Source organism: Nomascus leucogenys, chromosome 11 (genome assembly GCF_006542625.1).
Source record: "Nomascus leucogenys isolate Asia chromosome 11, Asia_NLE_v1, whole genome shotgun sequence".
NCBI lineage: Eukaryota > Metazoa > Chordata > Mammalia > Primates > Hylobatidae > Nomascus > Nomascus leucogenys.
The window spans coordinates 119056345-119073283 of record NC_044391.1 but is presented as its reverse complement, the minus strand read 5'-3'; the positions used below and the strand labels follow the sequence as shown (position 1 = coordinate 119073283).

The following is a 16939-nucleotide window of genomic DNA, read 5'->3' as shown; positions in this document are numbered from 1 at the left end:
TAGGCCCTTCCACTCCTGCAACAGTGATTCTAGAATTGGTTGACTGGTATTTTGAAGAAAGTACCAGACAAGCTCATGGGCAGGTTATGTCTGTTGGTGTCTACCTCTTGACCCATTCCATCTGCTATCTGAGATCAGTCAGGCAAGTCAGAAATAGTTAGCGCCACCAGAGACTTTGGATAAGGCACCATGGGGCCTGAAAGGGGGAATTTGTTTCTAGCCTGATTCTGTAGCGTTAGCCCCACGATGGATTCTGGCTATATCTGTACCTGAACACTCTCTCTGCTCTTGTTCAGAATTAGTGTTGCTCTTATCTCTCATATCTCACTGCCTTCGGCCAGCTCAGGAACTTAGCTCCAGCAGACGTCTGCCGCCTCCTACGTCACTGGCTCCACGCCCTCTCCTGGGTCATTTCAGCACATGCACACACACACACACATACACACACACACTCACTCACTCATACACACAGACCCACACCACCACACCCTGTGTGCATTACCTCCCCGCGGCTCTGCTCCTGTTGCAGAAAAGCACCCCCAGAGGGGATGCAACCCACCTGGATCAGGCTTTGCCCCATCACACTGTTTATGTACTTGTTTATTTATTCAGCAGATATTTACTGAGCACCTAAGATAAGCTGACAGTGTTCCCTGCCGGAGATACAGCATATAGCACCTCAGTGAAAAGTTCTTGCCCTTGCGGAGCTTATATTCCAAGGGGGGACAGTAGGCAAGGAATAAGAGAAGTAAATTGCTTCTCTGCAGGGTGGTAAAAGCAGATAAAAATAAAGCAGGGAAAGAAGCTAAAGCATGAATGTGGTGGATGGGGTGTCAAATTTTCAAGAGGGAGGAAAGATCACACCAAGAAGGTAAATTGGAGCTCCCTCATCCAAAGGAGGTGCGGGAGGGAGTGTCACAGAAGCCAAGGAGGTGCGGGAGGGAGTGTCACAGAAATCCAGGGGATGAGGATACAGCCCAGTACAAAGCTCCAGGAGGGAGTGTGCAGGGTGCGCCTGAGAAACAGCACGAAGCCTCTGGCTGAAGCAGAATGAGGGGGGGAGTAGTGTGAAGTGAGGGGCACAGGAGCAGATCTTGTATCAGCACAGGGAAGGCTTAATGAGAGGTGGCGTCTCACCCCCATCTGGAAGGATGAACGGGAGCTCCCTGTGAAATGGGGGCAGGTGGCATATGAGGCACTGCCAGTAGTTTGAGGTCGCCAAAGCCCAGTGTCCCGGTGAGCTGGGAAAAGAAGGCAGGACCAGGCCAGGAAGGTCCCTGCGTGCCTCGGACCCAGCTTTTATCAAGGATGTCAACAGCCCCCATTTCCCCAAATCCACTGGCCGCTTCTCAGAGCACATCATGCTCAACCCAGCAGCAGCTTTTGACCAAATAAACCACCTTGCTCACAACACTTCGTTGCTTGACTCCGTGCTCTCAGGGTTCTTCCCCATCTCGCCTGCTAGCTCCTCCTCTTGCCTATCCTGTGAACATCACAGTGCCCAGGCTCGCTCCTCTCTGAAGTGTTTCTAACACGTGTGATAAGATGCTGACGTATGACGTGTGTCGAGTGTCCTCATCTTCTTCCCTGAGGTGATAACCACCTGAACGTGTATGCTAGAGACGAAAACCTTTCTGCCAGAATCAGCTTTTCGGCTGCCTCAGTATCATAAGAAATGGAGGTAGAAGATGTTGAGGAGCTGGAAAGAGTTGTTAGTGTGCTGATATCTTCCCTCTGATGGCAACTAAAACGAAGCGGGCTTCATATGAACGCCTTGGAGAGCTTCTGGACTTCTCCAAGTTCTTGAACTCCGCGGAGAGCTTCTTGGCTTACCGTGTGTGCCCTGGAGTCTGGCGGCCACAGAAGGTGATGCTAGTGTCTACCAGAAGAAGTCTAAAGGCCTGACATTGAGACAGGAGTGGCTCGTCTGGGAGCGGAGCATGGAGAGCTGGTCGGGAGAGGGCTGTCTTTCTACCTGGGCAGGAAACAGGTGCCTGGCCCTGTGTGGACAATGAAGAGAGCTGCTTGGAGTCACCTTAAAGGTAACCATCCAGTGAGCTGGCTAGGAGGATCCACGTGGCCCCAGCCAGAAGGGGGTACATCACCAAGGCCAGGGGCTGAGGGAGCAGATGCCCGGCTGGGAGAGGCATGCTGCCCTGCCTGTGGAGTGGCGGTCGGAGGTCTCCGTGGCAGAATCTTTGCGGACTCCGCAGAAGCACCCCAGGAAGGAAGAGCTGGCTTTTGTGCACCTGCCGTCTCAGGGGCAGCAAGAGCAGACATCAGCCAGCCTCAGACGACTACAGGCTTGCCCCTAATTTGCTGCCCCTGGATCCAACCTTGGAAGTGTCAGAAGTTAAGAATAGGAGGGGGGAGGAGCTAGAAAACAGTGAGAAAGACAACCTCCACCAGCACCTACTTCCCACAGCCCTCAGGGCTGGGCACGGGAAAGCTTTACCTCGGATACAAGTTTGGGAGTTTGGGTTTTCAAACCGGGCTGGGCTGGAATTATTTGCTTAAGAGACTGAACAGGACTCTTCATGCCAAAACAAAGAGGCTGTCTGTCCACTGTCTGAGAATGAGCCGAAAAGCTCTAAGACTTGCCTGAAGTTTCATCCAGGGCTGGAAAAAATAGCTTACAGGTGAGGTTGAAAGGGACAGGAAGATAAAGAAGTGGGTTTATCAGTAAGCCTGTTGCACACGCACCAACACAGCGGGACCAAAAGCTTGTCCCTGAGCAGCCACACAGAGGTGGACAGAGACTCCAGACACCTGCAGAGGGAGCACAGAGACCTGCAGAGGGAGCACAGACCTGCAGAGGGAGCACAGACCTGCAGAGGGAGCACAGACCTGCAGAGGGAGCACAGAGAACTGCAGAGGGAGCACAGAGAGCAGAGGGAGCACAGAGAACTGCAGAGGGAGCACAGAGAACTGCAGAGGGAGCACAGAGAGAGGGAGCACAGAGACCTGCAGAGGGAGCACAGAAATCCTGGGTCCAGGGAGGTGGTGTGGCCTGTGGGGGAGTCTTGGCCTGAGGACAGGTAGACCCTGAAGGGGACGGGCCACCAGAGTCTGCAGCCAGCGGGCTGAGGGTGGTTGGGAAGGTTTCCCTGAATAACTGGGGGCAAACTGGTAGTTTCTGTCCCTACTGGCTTGGTTGTCAGGAGCAGGGTGTGGAGGCTGCCCAAAGGCAGATGAGGGTTCCTGGGGTGGGTCAGTGAAGATAGGAGGGTAGCGTTGCTGTCCTCGGGAGCCTGAACTCTAAGCCTGAAGCCGTGGGCAGTGAGATTAATCCCCTAGTTTCCTCTGAAAGAAGACTCTTCACTGTCAAACTGCCAAATTAAGAGTTTACATGGGCACCCTGACTTGGAGTGGGGGGTTTCCCCTGAGGACTGCAGGGCCCTTGTCGTGACGCTGTCTAGGGGCACCAGAGAGGTCTTGTATAGGGTCTGAGAAGAGCCGAATGATAGCAACAGTGTTAACCAAGTCCCAAGAGGAAGGACATTTAGATACCTCTTGTGCATTTCAGCTAGAATCCACCTTTCTGAGGTTCAGACCATGTGAGCTCCACGCCAAGGGGCATTTGAAGAGCCACCAGGTAGAAGACGGTATTAAAGCAAGACACGTGTTTTCCTGGTACCTGTGTGCCGTCTGTGGTAGGCAGGGGTCTGCAGGCGCCACATCATCGCACCCTAGACCTGAAGATGGCATTAGTTCTTTCTTGGTGGAGCCCTCTGTGGGAAGGACAGCATGAGCCCCAGGCCCATCTGTCCCGTGCATCTCATGCCTGCGTCTTGTTTGGGAAGGTCGGCACATCTAGGAGATTTCAGAGCCAAACTTTAGACTCACCGAGCCTCCAGCCTGGCTGCTGTGTCCGAAGGCATCCCTGGGGCCTCTGCAGAGACTCAGTGGGTCATGTCACATTGCCTTTTCAAAGGGCCACTGGGGAGGCTTCCTTTCGATGGAAAACCAGGCTGTGAAGATGACAGTCTAGGAAGGGAAGGGGTGTTAGGGGAGATCAGCCCGACCTCCTGGCCAATGCCTGGATTGTCTCTGTACCATATTTCCCACACCCCATCCTCAAGCATCCGCCTAACCCCCAAACATCCCTCCTACCTCCAAACAACCCCCCACCCCCACTCATTGCCTAAACACCTCCAGGCAGCTCATGCCATCTCCAGACTGTGAAGATCACACTTCATTGTGGGCCGAACTGGACTTCTTGGTCCTGGCTCTGTTCTCTGTGGCTGCATGGAACAAGTTGGCTCCCTCAGTCATGTTCCACTCAAGTCTTCTCTCCGGGTGACTATGTCCAGCACCTCCGGCCCCCTTGGGCAGTCCCTTCACCATTTCCTCCTGTGCCCTCTGAAATTGCATGATGCGATGTCTCCATTCCCGGGGTTAGGGTTCTTCTGGTTGAAAGCATTCAGAAGGCTCAGCCTAACCAGTAGAGGACCTTCCATCCCTGACAAATGCGGACCGTCCTGGGCTTTCCACCCTTGCCCACTCCTGGGATGTTTGCTTCAGTAGCAGCTGTGTGTGCCATGGGCAAGCCCTTGGCTGGAGAGTGGGCATTTCTCTACCCTTTTATTCTTGGCAGCTAGTCCAGTCCTCTTACAAGAGGTGTCACTATGCCATGCACCACTCAGGAAAATTGCTGCCAATTAAGTCATTTGTGACCAGTTATGTTTAATTTTCACATCGAGTGTAGCTCATCCCTATGGTGAAAGAAACCATGTTTCATAGAATAGGACGAAATATGACAATACAACCTGCCTGGTGACACGAGGGTTCGTGTGACAAAGCACGTCAGCACTTAGCACAGTGCTCAGGACAGTGGACACTCAGGAAATGCCGTCTACTTAGATGAAAGACCCCCAGCGGCTCAGCAGTGCTCACAAGCAGACTCCTGCCCACCTCTCCAGCCCTGCACCCCCCACTTCCTTATGCGTCTGCACTGCCTGCAACTGATGGCTTATGGTGGCGTCCTCTTACCTCTTCCCGCAGTGCCCTGTCCCCATCGGCCCCCTCTTATGAAGGTCCTTAGCTGCTGTCACTGCCTTTGGAAGGTCTCCCCTGCTCGTCCCTCCTGTGTCCATCCCACCTCCCGCCAGTTTCCATATAGCACACACAGTCACTGTGTTGGTTATGTACTCACCTGTCTCCTTCCCTAGAACATGACTCTGGGAACGGGCTGAATGATTGATCTTGACCTCCAGTTCCTAGCACAGTGCCGGAACACGATAGGGGCCCAAGAAATGTTTGCCGAGCAAGTGACGCCTTTCTCGTGTTTAGCAGGACCTGAATTTGTGTGGTGCTTTAGACTCTAACAGGCTTCTTACGAATCCATTTCCTTACTCCATTAATCTGAGCAGGTCAGGACAGGTGGTGATGTTCCTGTTTTACAGCCAGAAAAAATGGACACCTATTCAGGGGCACCCCTGAGTGCACAAAGCCTGCTCAGTGACTGAGCTGGGATTAGAGGCTGGCTCTGGCTTCTTACCAATTTGGAGTTGATGGGCCCTTGGCTTAGAACAGAGGTGGCAAACTGGCAGCCTGCTGGTCCTGTGTGGCCTGCGGACGTGCTTTGGCCCACGCAGTGTTTTTTGTTTTTTGTTTTTAAATGTGCGTAAGGTGCCAACACTTAAAAGAATTAAGAGATTTCCCAATTACTAGCTAAAAACGTAAGCATCTGGCAGCCCTGGGCTTCCAGCCCCATATGGTAATTCCTGATATGTCCTCTACTCCCCAGGGCCCCCACCTGCCCCACAGAAGTTGGCAGCCCCTGCTTGGAGAAAGAATCCTGTCGTGAGGCCTTGGGGACCGGCTCTCCATCCTATTCGTGGTTGTGTCTGTGGCACAGAGCTTGGTGCCCAATAGGTCATCAGTGCTCAGGATTAAAAAGAACCGCATGCTGGTGGGCCAGGCCTGGCCAGGCCTCCAGGGAATCCCATGGGCAGTTGCCAGTATGCCTGAGGCTTTGGCTGGGACTTGAGGCCAGCTCCTGCCTTGGCAGGGGTCCTCAGGGTCTGCCTCAGGGTGGGAAGGAAGGAGGTAGAAGCAGCTCTTCTCTCCTCCCTAGGACAAAGGCCATGATGGGGTCAAGGAGCTGGACAGCCTGAACAGTGACCGATTGAGAACCGTCCAGCTCAATGTCTGCAGCAGCGAAGAGGTGGAGAAAGTGGTGGAGACCATCCGCTCCAGCCTGAAGGACCCTGAGAAAGGTAGGACGTCCCTTCGGGCGGCGGGGGTTGTGTATGGGGCCATTCCAAGGGGCACTTGCTAAACACCACCTTCCGTTGGCTGGCATCCTGCCACCGCACTCCTTTCCTTATTGTTGAGGCTCTTCCTCCCGCGTAGTAGGAGGGAGAGGATTACACTAAACACACTCGTGCGATAGGGCAATGGAAAAATACAGTCAGGAGGTGATCTCAGAGTTCATGGAGTGCTGGGTGGCTACGCACTGATTCAGGTCAGTTCAGCCAACACCCACTGATGCCCCCTCTGGCCCAGGAGCTGGGTTGGGTGCCGGGGACACAAAGATGGTCAAGGTACACAGCCTGTCCCCAGGACCTCGTAGTTCAGCCAGGGGACCGAGTTCAAAATCAGGGAGCCGTGCATTGAGAGAGGCAGAGCAGCTCAGGGAGGGGTCAGTCCAGCCACAGGGGTGCAGTGGAAACAGGCCAGTTAAGGCAGATTGTGGCGGAGAGCAGATGTGGTTGTTCCAAGAGGAGGAACCACAGCTGGGAGCAGCACGGGGAGGGTAGCGGGGGCTGTTGGTCAAGTGGTGGGATTGGCCGGCACCTCAATATGAGTCATGGGTCAGGTCACGCAGAGGGGGTGGCAGCAAAGGAGGTTGGGGAGGGAAGTCTTGGATCCCAGGCGAGTGAGACTTGTGAGGATGGCAGTGGCAATGTGGAGGTGGATTCAAAGGGGGAGTTAAACATGGGTTCTAGAGTCCGGAACCAGGGTGGTAGGTGTTGGGAAACAGGAAGGGTCAGGTGTGAGGCGTGTTGAGAAGGCGGAGCTGGCTGGACTTGGTGACTTGGATGTGGGGATGAGGTGAGGCGCCAAGTCTCTGTCCCGGACACCTGGTGCCCCGCACTGCAGGAGCAGGTGGGGAGACAGGGAGATACTGAAGCGCCCACCCTGAGGGAATGTCCAGGCTAGAAGAGCAGGTGCCCATGGCAGGAGGTGACGCTGGGAGTCGGGGAGATGCACAGAGGGACCCCTGGGTGGGGATCAGACGAGGGGGAGAGGCAGCTGTCAGAGAGGTTGGATACAGTGCCCCAGAAGCTAAACAACAGGAAGTTTGGGGGAGGGGGCAGTACCAGCAGCCAACAGGGTCAAAAGCTACAGAAAGTTCCAGTAGCATAAAGACTAAACTATCCTTCGAGTTCAGCCAGTGGAGGGCCTTGTGGGAGAAGCATGTGGAATACAGCAGTGGGGGATGGAGCTCCCTGGAGCGGGCCGCTCAGCAGCATCTGGAGAAGCGAATCTATGAAGTTCACCTTTGAGCTCCCTGACAGCCCAGGCAGAAAGGGTGTGCCTCATTCAGGCCTCTGCTTTCCCTCAGAATTGGGTGGGGCAGCTCTCAGGAGCAGCGACTTCAGTGGCTGGGGAAGGAGGAGGAAAAGGCAGGAGTGACCAGATTCCCTGCCGGGAGCTCTGCTGAGCCTGTATCAGCCAGATGGATGTGCTGTCTGTCAGAGCAGCTGCCTCAGAGGCTGCGTTTGTGGCTATCGGGGACGCCGCTGCTCTGCCTGTCACTGATGTGCCGCCTCATCAGCCCACTGTCGCTCCCATCCTCCCAACAGGCCATTCACAGGCCCCTCTGTTCTCTGTTCTCTCTGAACATCTGTTTAATAATTAACAGGCAGAGCCAGCCCATTAAGAAAAGGCAGGATGGGTCCCGCTGGGATGATTCCCGGCTCAGAACCTGCAGCCTGCTTCGCCCCTCCCTGGCGGTGAATTCTCCTCCCTCCCACCTTCCCTGGGCAGCTGCTCTATTTTCCTTCATAAACGATTGGGCAGGAAAACAGCCGCATCAGCACCATAAAGCCCCTTGATTGTAGTGTGGGTTTTGCGGTGATCTAAAATGCCCATGGAAAGGCATCATCACCGGACACCCGAGCGGAGAACGCACCAGGCCGGCTTGCTCAGGCCGGCGGTCCTCGTCCCCTGCCCCCTGCCTCTGGGGCAGAACCACTTCCATTCTCTGTACTGGACTGGCCAGGTAGCCTAATCTACAAGGCAGGGTGGGCCCCGGCCCACACAGAGGGGAGGCACTGGCCCCCTGCCCGGGGATCTGGGCTCCAACCCCAGCACCAGCCTGATGCGCAAACCTTCCCCTGCTGCTTTGTCCACGCGGAGCATTCCGGAGGGCTGGATAAACCACTCACCGTCAACTTACTTAACCAATACTGCATTTTTTTTTTTGGAAAAAGATTTGAAGACTTTTGAGTCTGAAAAAACAGTACATCTGTCAGATATGCAGTGGTGTGTCCCCCACCTCCTGCTCTCTCTTTCTTCCCGTCTCCCTCTCCTCCCTCTCCTCCCTCTCCTCCCTCTCCCCGCCTCCCCTCTGCACTCTGCAGTTTCCGGGCCTTGCCTCGGCGATTCCCCCTCAGGCAATGCCGGCTGTGAACTCCAGGGGGCGCCCTCCCAGAGCGTTCCGACCCGCAGTGGCCGCCACCGACCCACACCCCACGCAGGACATGTCAGAAGGGTCCTCTTCCCCTTCTCTACCGTGGGGGCACATTTGGATGGCGAGTCTGACGCCCTGCAGCCTGGCTCTGTGGAAGTTGCTGCCAAAGCCCGGGGAGCCAGCCACGGGGGCGAGATGAAGGAGATTGTCTGATGAGAGCCGCGGAGCCACCTGCCACCGGCCCTGACCCCCGCAGGACGCTGAGGGACGGGACGTCTGGAGCCTGGGACCAGCCCTCCCTGTCCCCACCCCAGGGGACACCGAGCCAGTGGGCCCGAGGGCAGGCTGTGGGCATGGCCTGATCTTGGCACATCACTTACCAGTCAGTCAGTCAACATTTAATTAATTAATTAATTAATTTTTTTGAGACGGAGTCTTACTGTGCCGCCCAGGCTGGAGTGCAATGGTGCGATCTCGGCTCACTGCAACCTCCACATCCCGGGTTCAAGTGATTCTCCTGTCTTAGCCTCCCGGGGAGCTGGGATTACAGGCGCCTGCCACCATGCCCAGCTAATTTTTTTTTTTTTAGTAGAGAAGGGGTTTCACAAGGTTGGCCAGGCTGGTCTCAAACTCCTGACCTCAGGTGATCCACCTGCCTTGGACTCCCAAAGTCCTGGGATTACAGGCGTGAGCCACCACGCCTGACCTGGGCTTCACTTCGTATTAGAAATGTGACGTTGGGCTTGCACCTGCCCCCTGTGTGGGCCTCAGCTTGCCCATCTGTGAAGTGGGAGAGTGCTCTGAGCCATCCAGCGCTCACACCTGGATCAGACCACTACAAGAGCATGGGAAGAATTTCAACACAAGCTGCTCTCAGGCTGACGGCCAGCAGAACACATGTCGGGGAGTAAGGGAGAAGCCTGGGAAAGGCCTGGCCTACCATGCTGTGGGATGGAGACCACAGAGCAGGAAGTGACTGATGGGTCCGCCTGAGTGGTGGGGTGAAGATGGAGGTGGAGGAGTGAGTGAGGCAGAGAGACCCAGGAAGAGGCTTCTCCAGCAGCCTAGGAGAGAGGCAGCAAGGACCCAAGGGAATGCTAGTGGAAACAGGAAGGAAGAACCGGCCCAGCAGAGGAAACCAGCAACAGCCTGGGGCGTGGGGGCTTTGTCCTCAGACAGATCTGGGTCCAAATCCCACCCTCCCTGCCTGTTAGCTGGGTGACATTGACCAAGGTGCTTAACCTCTCTGAGCTTCAGTTGCCTCAACCGGATATGAGACAATTTAGGATCTATTTTACAGGGTGGTTGTGAGGATCAGGGAAGTTAATGAATGTAAAGGGCTTAATTAGGGGCCTGCCAGCTGTCATGCTGATCTTGATCTGTAATGTTAGCAGTACTTGGTGACTCATTAGGTGGGGGAGGGGTGGAGGAGCCGGAGGAGTCACAGACGAAAGTATAATCATTAACAAAGAGGAGGAGCAGGCTTGGGCAGCTTGGAAACTTGATGTGCTGGTTGTGGTTAGGGTGAGTCGGACCTGTGGGACATTCAGGTGGAAGCGAGACAGGAGATGGGATGAGGAGAGAGAGCCGTGACTCCCAAGGAGAACTGGGGGGCCACTGGTGTGGAGGCGATCTTGGGGATGTTACAGGAAAATTGCTGTCGCCCAACCAGCGGGCATGCCTCTGTGAGTTTATTCAGAACATTGGCTGAAGATTCCAGATGGCAACTAGGTCACCACTCTCAACACTCATTAAAGCTATAATCCAGGGGCTGTGCATTTTGACAGGTCATGTTTCATTAAACTTTTTTGGATGGTAGTGTCAAATGTCATTGTTTTACTTTTAGGTAGAAAAAGGGCTGTATGCATTTTAAGTCATGGGATATTGTCCGTTATGAATCAAACACGAAACAGCTGGAAAATTCACAAACATGAAGAAGATGAGGACACCTAAGAGTTGAGTGTATTTTGAGAGGAGCAGGATTAGGCCAGGACATTGGGGGCCACTTGTGTCTGGGGGCAGATGGAAGAAAGGTGTCAGGGCAGATGCAGGAGATGCCTGGATATCACTAATGCTGAGGGAGAAGGGAGCCTCAAGGAGTACTGGCAGTACCCATATTGTAGTGAGCCTGAGGAGAGTGAAGACTGGGGGTGAGGTCCTTGGCGTACCACCCTGGAGACCCTGGAGAGTGCATGGTCAGGACAGCTGAGGGCTGGGACCCAGTGTGGTATGAAAGGGAGATGGAGAGGATACAGCGTGTGTGTGTGTGTGTGTGTGTGTGTGTGTGTGTGCTCTGTCTCCCAGGCTGGAGTGCCGTGGCATGATCCGGCTCATTGCAACCTCTGCCTCCTGGGTTCAAGAGATCTTCCTGCCTCAGCCTCCCGAATAGCTGGGACTACAGGTGCCCGCCACCACACCCGGCTAATCTTTGTATCACAGGATAGAGTGTGTTCTTGGAAGCCTGGCGTGGAGGGAGGGAGAGCAGGTAGCATAGTTACAGAAGGATCTTTGGGATATGGAAATGCGGTATTTGTGGACATTCATTCATCTAACACACATTTGTTGAGCACCTAATGTGTATAGAACTGAAGGGATGGAGTCATGGGCAATGGAAAAGCTGAAGTTGCATAAAAGAGAGAGAAGGGTCAGTGGCTATGGTCTCGAAGATGACGTGGAAGTGTCAGCCATGACAGGTGGGGAGTGGCCTGCTGCTCCTCCTGGGAAAAGAAGAAGGTGAAGACTCAGGGCACATCTGCAGGGAGACAGTGGGAGCTGTGGGGTCGTTGTGGATGATGCTGATCCTGTCATTAGCATCTGAGCGAGGTCACAGGTGAGACCTAGGGCGGGGAGACACCCGCAAGGCTTTGGTGGAGAGTGGGAGTGAGCTCTTCATGGAGACTGTGTTAACCAGCAATTCCTTTCCCTAATAAATGCCCTAAATTCTCCATAATTGAAGGCGAAGGCACCAGAGGGCAGTGAACGAAGCTTTAATTTGGGTAACACGGAAGGAAAGCAGCTAGAGACCAATTACTCTGTCATTTACACAAACTCATTTCCATGATTAACTTGGAAAATGAAGCAGCACCGAGTTCCCACAGGCAGGGGAGGGCCCCAAGACAGGAGCTCTGCTCTGAGGCTGCGCCTTGGGAAGGAGCACGGGGCTTTCGCCACGGGAGACTGAACCCTGAGGGTTTCCACAACAAAGAGGCAGGGCCCAGCTCTGTCCTGAGGCTCTGACCCATCCAGCCTTTGCACCCCAACAAACTGAACTCAGAGAGGTCCCTGCAAAACATAGCTGCCTCCTCGTGCCCGCCTCCCCTGTGCTTTCCCTGGCTTCTGGCAAGAGCAGAGAAGATGTGAGCGAAAGCTCAAGGGCAGAGATGAGTAAACAGGAACTCGGTGTGAAACTCAAACTCAGGGTGGGGATGGGATGGGGTGGAGTGGAGTGCAAGTGGGAATTTGAGGTGAGGTGAGACTCAAGGCTGGGGGACACGGCAGGCGGGGTCATGATGGGCCCAGAGAATCGAGCCAGGCAGATGTGACGTGAGGACTGGACATTCTAGACGCAAGGGAGGGCTGCAGTCAGCACTTTAGGCCTCTTTACCTCCTGTCGTTCCTGAGTGACTCTAGAAAGTTTCTTGAGAGCACTGGGTGAGAGGCTGGGAAGTCACAGGAGAGAAGTGGAGAGGAGACTGGCCTGCAGCATGATGGGCAATGATAGATGTGGTAACTGCACATCTATCCCTCTCCTGTCCAGGGATGTGGGGCCTCGTTAACAATGCCGGCATCTCAACGTTCGGGGAGGTGGAGTTCACCAGCATGGAGACCTACAAGGAGGTGGCAGAAGTGAACCTTTGGGGCACAGTGCGGATGACGAAATCCTTTCTCCCCCTCATCCGAAGGGCCAAAGGTGAGTGGGAAAGGGAGCTCCCTCCTGCCCCTGAACCTTCCCCACATGTTCATCTTTGCTCAGAATGGAAATACCTGTCCCAGCAGCTCCAACGTCCACAACTCAGCAGGGGTGAGCTCGTGAATCCCAGGGGCTATGCTGGGCCTGGGGTGATGGTGGGCAGAGGGGCTGTGGCCGGGTAGGGGAGGAGGAAGCAGAGCAGGTAAGAGGTCGGTGGTCTATGCAGCAAAAGCTTAAAGATTTGAGCAGCCATCCACTCTGAACCTAATCTATAGGGAGAATCACCCTTTGCACAAAACTGTGTGTACATATCTTTGTATCAATCAGGTATGGTTAAGTAAAATCTGGCATATTCATTCTATGGGTTATTTATACTGTGGTTTAAAAAATGAGATCATTGTGGTATTAGGAAACAATAGTAAAAATCAAGATTAGAAATTTGGAAAACCAACAAAACACCCAAACCATATGGGTGGCCAAATGTGAGCAAACCACTTTGGAAGTCATTGACTTGGATTTTTCCCTGGCATAGCAAGCAATTGTGACAAAAAGGGTAAGATCCATACATCTATGGTGAAGTCCTAGCAACAACAGGCATGAACACAGACTGCAGCTGTAGGATTTTAGATGAAAACCCCACCCCTTCAGTGACTTCAAACTTAGAGCTTCCTGAAAGGTGCCTCCCCCAGGATGGGCTGAGTTCCCTCCCGGGGGCACACCTGGATGGGCTGAGTTCCCTCCCGGGGGCACACCTGGATGGGCTGAGTTCCCTCCCGGGGATACACCTGGATGGGCTGAGTTCCCTCCCGGGGATACACCTAGGGAAAACTGGCCCCAGATCCGCCTGGGCTTCCCCGGCCGGGCCAAATGCAATCCACTTCCAACCCCTCTGTTCCCAGGGCCAGGAGGAGCTGTGGGAGGCCCCTGATGCCCCCAGGCTGGGCCTGTGGCCTTTGGACGGGGGGAGGAGGAGGGGGGTCACCACACTCTCCCAGTGCCCAGGACTCTGTCCTCATGTCCTAGCCCTGAAGTCAGGTTCAGAAACCCTGCCTCTGCCCCTGCCCCTGCCTGCTGCCCTGTTGCCAGGCTTCCTGGGCTCCACCCAGGCTCCACCCCCATCGCCAGTGCTGCGGTCAGTGGATAGACACTTGACCTTAGTGTGTTATTTATCTGCACATCGTACTACTGGAGCTGGATTTTAAGCTCCATAAGGGGAAGGGGAAGCTTTTAGGCTGTATTTCTCCCTAACCAGCACCAGCCCTTGCCTATAGTGAAAGCTCAGATCCACACAGACAGCTGTCTCACCTCCCACTTCTCCCCTTGTGTTTTCACCCCAAATTGTCACTGCATCGGGCTTGATCTGTTTTTTGAGTCAGTTGTGTGTTGCCCATTACACTGTGCCCTCCTGCTTCTCACTCACTTGTCCTCCCCTGTCCTGCCTGGCACAGCCAGGTTCCCAGGGAAGACCAGGGGTGCCGATGCTGATGCGTGGGCCTGAGCTGGCCTTGCCTATTGAATGAGACGGCTCCTGGGTGGCTCAGAAGTGGTTCCAGCCGAGCCTCTGGAGACATGCCAGACTCTGCCCTCTGTGTCCCAGGGCAGTGCCGCCTTAGCAGGTATCTCTGTCTCCCTCTGTAGGCCGCGTCGTCAATATCAGCAGCATGCTGGGCCGCATGGCCAACCCGGCCCGCTCCCCGTACTGCATCACCAAGTTCGGGGTGGAGGCTTTCTCGGACTGCCTGCGCTATGAAATGTACCCCCTGGGCGTGAAGGTCAGTGTGGTGGAGCCCGGCAACTTCATCGCTGCCACCAGCCTTTACAGCCCTGAGAGCATTCGGGCCATCGCCAAGAAGATGTGGGACGAGCTGCCTGAGGTTGTGCGCAAGGACTACGGCAAGGAGTACTTTGATGAAAAGATCGCCAAGATGGAGACCTACTGCAGCAGTGGCTCCACGGACACGTCCCCTGTCATCGATGCCGTCACGCACGCCCTGACCGCCACCACCCCCTACACCCGCTACCACCCCATGGACTACTACTGGTGGCTGCGAATGCAGATCGTGACCCACTTGCCTGGAGCCGTGTCCGACATGATCTACATCCGCTGAAGAGTCTCGCTGTGGCCTCTGTCGGGGATCCCCGGTGGAAGGGGAGGGGAGGGAGGAACCCAAATCGTCAACTCTTGATTATCCCCGTGTGGATCATCCACCATCCCAGGAAGACCCATAACCGGTTTTACCATTAACCAGAGGGAGTGACATGGGCCCTCGCAAACAGGGTGTGGAGTGGCAGGCAGGGGCCTCTCAATCTCAGGGCAAACACGGTGAATCTGTCTCTCTGGAGATAATTTCATACAGAGATTTTAAGAAAACATCTTTATATTAAAAACAGATTTATCGTAGAATAGAATCAAAACCCCTTTATGTCTTCAAGTCAAATTATCAGTTTTTAAAAATTATCTCATTTGATCCTTAAGCCAGTCTCATGAATGAAAAGGACAGGTTTTTTTCTTTTGTCCATGAAGCATTTGCAGCTTAAAGAGGATGCATGAAATAACCCTTTTATCGCTTATAAATAGTGCCAGTCATGTGTTCCTGCCACTGCTGTGGAAATACTTCACATTTTGCATTCCAGGACTGTTTTGGATCCATTTGCCCGAGAATCTTCTGACTAACTCTGTGTCCTCATCTGAGCCACACACACCAAGTGCCCACTGGCACCTCTGCATGTCCATGGTGCTGTGTGACTGGCCAGCCAGCAGCCAGTGACTCAGAGCTGGCTGTATGAAGGGGGTGGGAATGTTTCTGGATATTTTTTTTTTTTCCACACACAGTCTTGCTCAGTCCCCTAGGCTGGAGTGCAATGGCACCATCTCGGCTCACTGCAACCTCCGCCTCCCTGGTTCAAGCGGTTCTCCTGCCTCAGCCTCCCAAGTAGCTGGGGTTATAGGCACCCGCCACCATACCGGGCTAATTTTTGTATTTTTAGTAGAGATGGGGTTTCACCATGTTGGCCAGGCTGGTCTCGAACTCCTGACTTCAAGTGCTCTGCCTGCCTTGGCCTCCCAAAGTGCTGGGATTACAGGCGTGAGATTTTTACTTGAGATTTTTCCATCCTCTTTTAGGACTCAGGATAGACTTGTGTGGAGGTGCTCTCTGGCTAAGAGGATAGGTTGTTACTGGTTTGGGTCTGCTTGGTTTTGCCTTGGGTGGGACCAGTGTCGATGGGGCAGGCTTGGCACGAGCAGAGGTGCCATGGCAGGGCACTGTGGCATCTTCTCCCCTAGCAGTGGATTTGGGGTCCCTGCTTGCCTCACATGGTGCTTACACATATGCAAAGCCACACACACACACACACACCACACACATACACCACACACACACCACACACACAACACACACACACACACCTGCACACACACACACACACCACACACACACCACACACACACACACACACACACACACACCACACACACACACACACACACCACACACACACACCTGTTCTGCAGGCTTCAGCGTGGCCTTCATTCCCGCCTCGGCCTTATTTTTAATTAAGAAGTGATGCCACTTTAGGCAGGGTCTGCATGATCACTTCTTGGGTTTGAGTTTGAAAGCTGCCATCCCTGCAACTGCCCAGCGCCTGTATGTTTGGACCAACACCAAACACCACTGTCCTCCAGGTGGCTTCCGGCCTGGGGCAGGGTGCCAAGTGCCAGCCTTACAAATCGGACTGACATTTCCGCCTCTCCCTGGGCGGGCTGGGCCTGCCGCTAGAGGGCGCCCGCCGCCTCCGCAGCCGGCTCCGGCCTCCAACGCCCCAGACTCCCGAGCTGCACCCGAGCCTGAGGTTTCTCACGGCGTTCGGGATTCTCACCTCGGAAACTGGGAACAAGGAAGCAAGCAACACCCTTTAGAAACAGTGTTCTCGCTCTTCTAGCAGCTGGCCCGAACCTGGAGTCTGGTGCCAGGAGAAGGCAGAAGAACCCGGGCAGCTGGAGTGGGCTATGGGGTTCAGGCAGTGCCAAGGAAAAAGGGCCTCACAATGGGCAAATTCAGCTTGCCTCTTGGGCCTTTGTCCCGCGGTCTTCAAACAGGGATCCCCTGTCCCAGCTCCCCTAGGAGGAGGGAGGGGAGGCAGGCAGGGCTGAAACCCTCCAGAGCCCAGAGGGGGACGCTTGGTGGCCACTGCATTTACATAACCACGGGATGCTTTTGTACCGTGGACCGTGTTCCAGCAGAATCCTTTCTGAATTGCATTTTTACATGTTGGGCGAATTTGTTTTCGTGCTGAAGTTTATTAAAGGAAAATAGATGGAGCCTTGGAGTTGCCTGTGTGCGTCCCTGCCTGGCAACTAGAGGAAGCGGGGCCACGTACTCTGG

At 54.4% G+C, this 16939-nt stretch overlaps 1 protein-coding gene across 2 annotated transcripts in view; it reads left to right on the top strand.

Moving 5' to 3' along the window:
* BDH1 (3-hydroxybutyrate dehydrogenase 1) overlaps positions 1-14963 on the top strand; it is a 42471-nt gene extending 27508 nt beyond the window's left edge. For both annotated transcript variants that reach the window (XM_030823067.1, XM_030823068.1), the window contains 3 exons: positions 6080-6221; positions 12402-12554; positions 14193-14963. In XM_030823067.1, the coding sequence (XP_030678927.1) occupies positions 6080-6221; positions 12402-12554; positions 14193-14662 (765 nt within the window). In that variant the 3' untranslated portion in view covers positions 14663-14963. The remainder of the gene's footprint in view (positions 1-6079; positions 6222-12401; positions 12555-14192) is intronic.
* The last annotated feature ends 1976 nt before the right edge of the window (positions 14964-16939 follow it).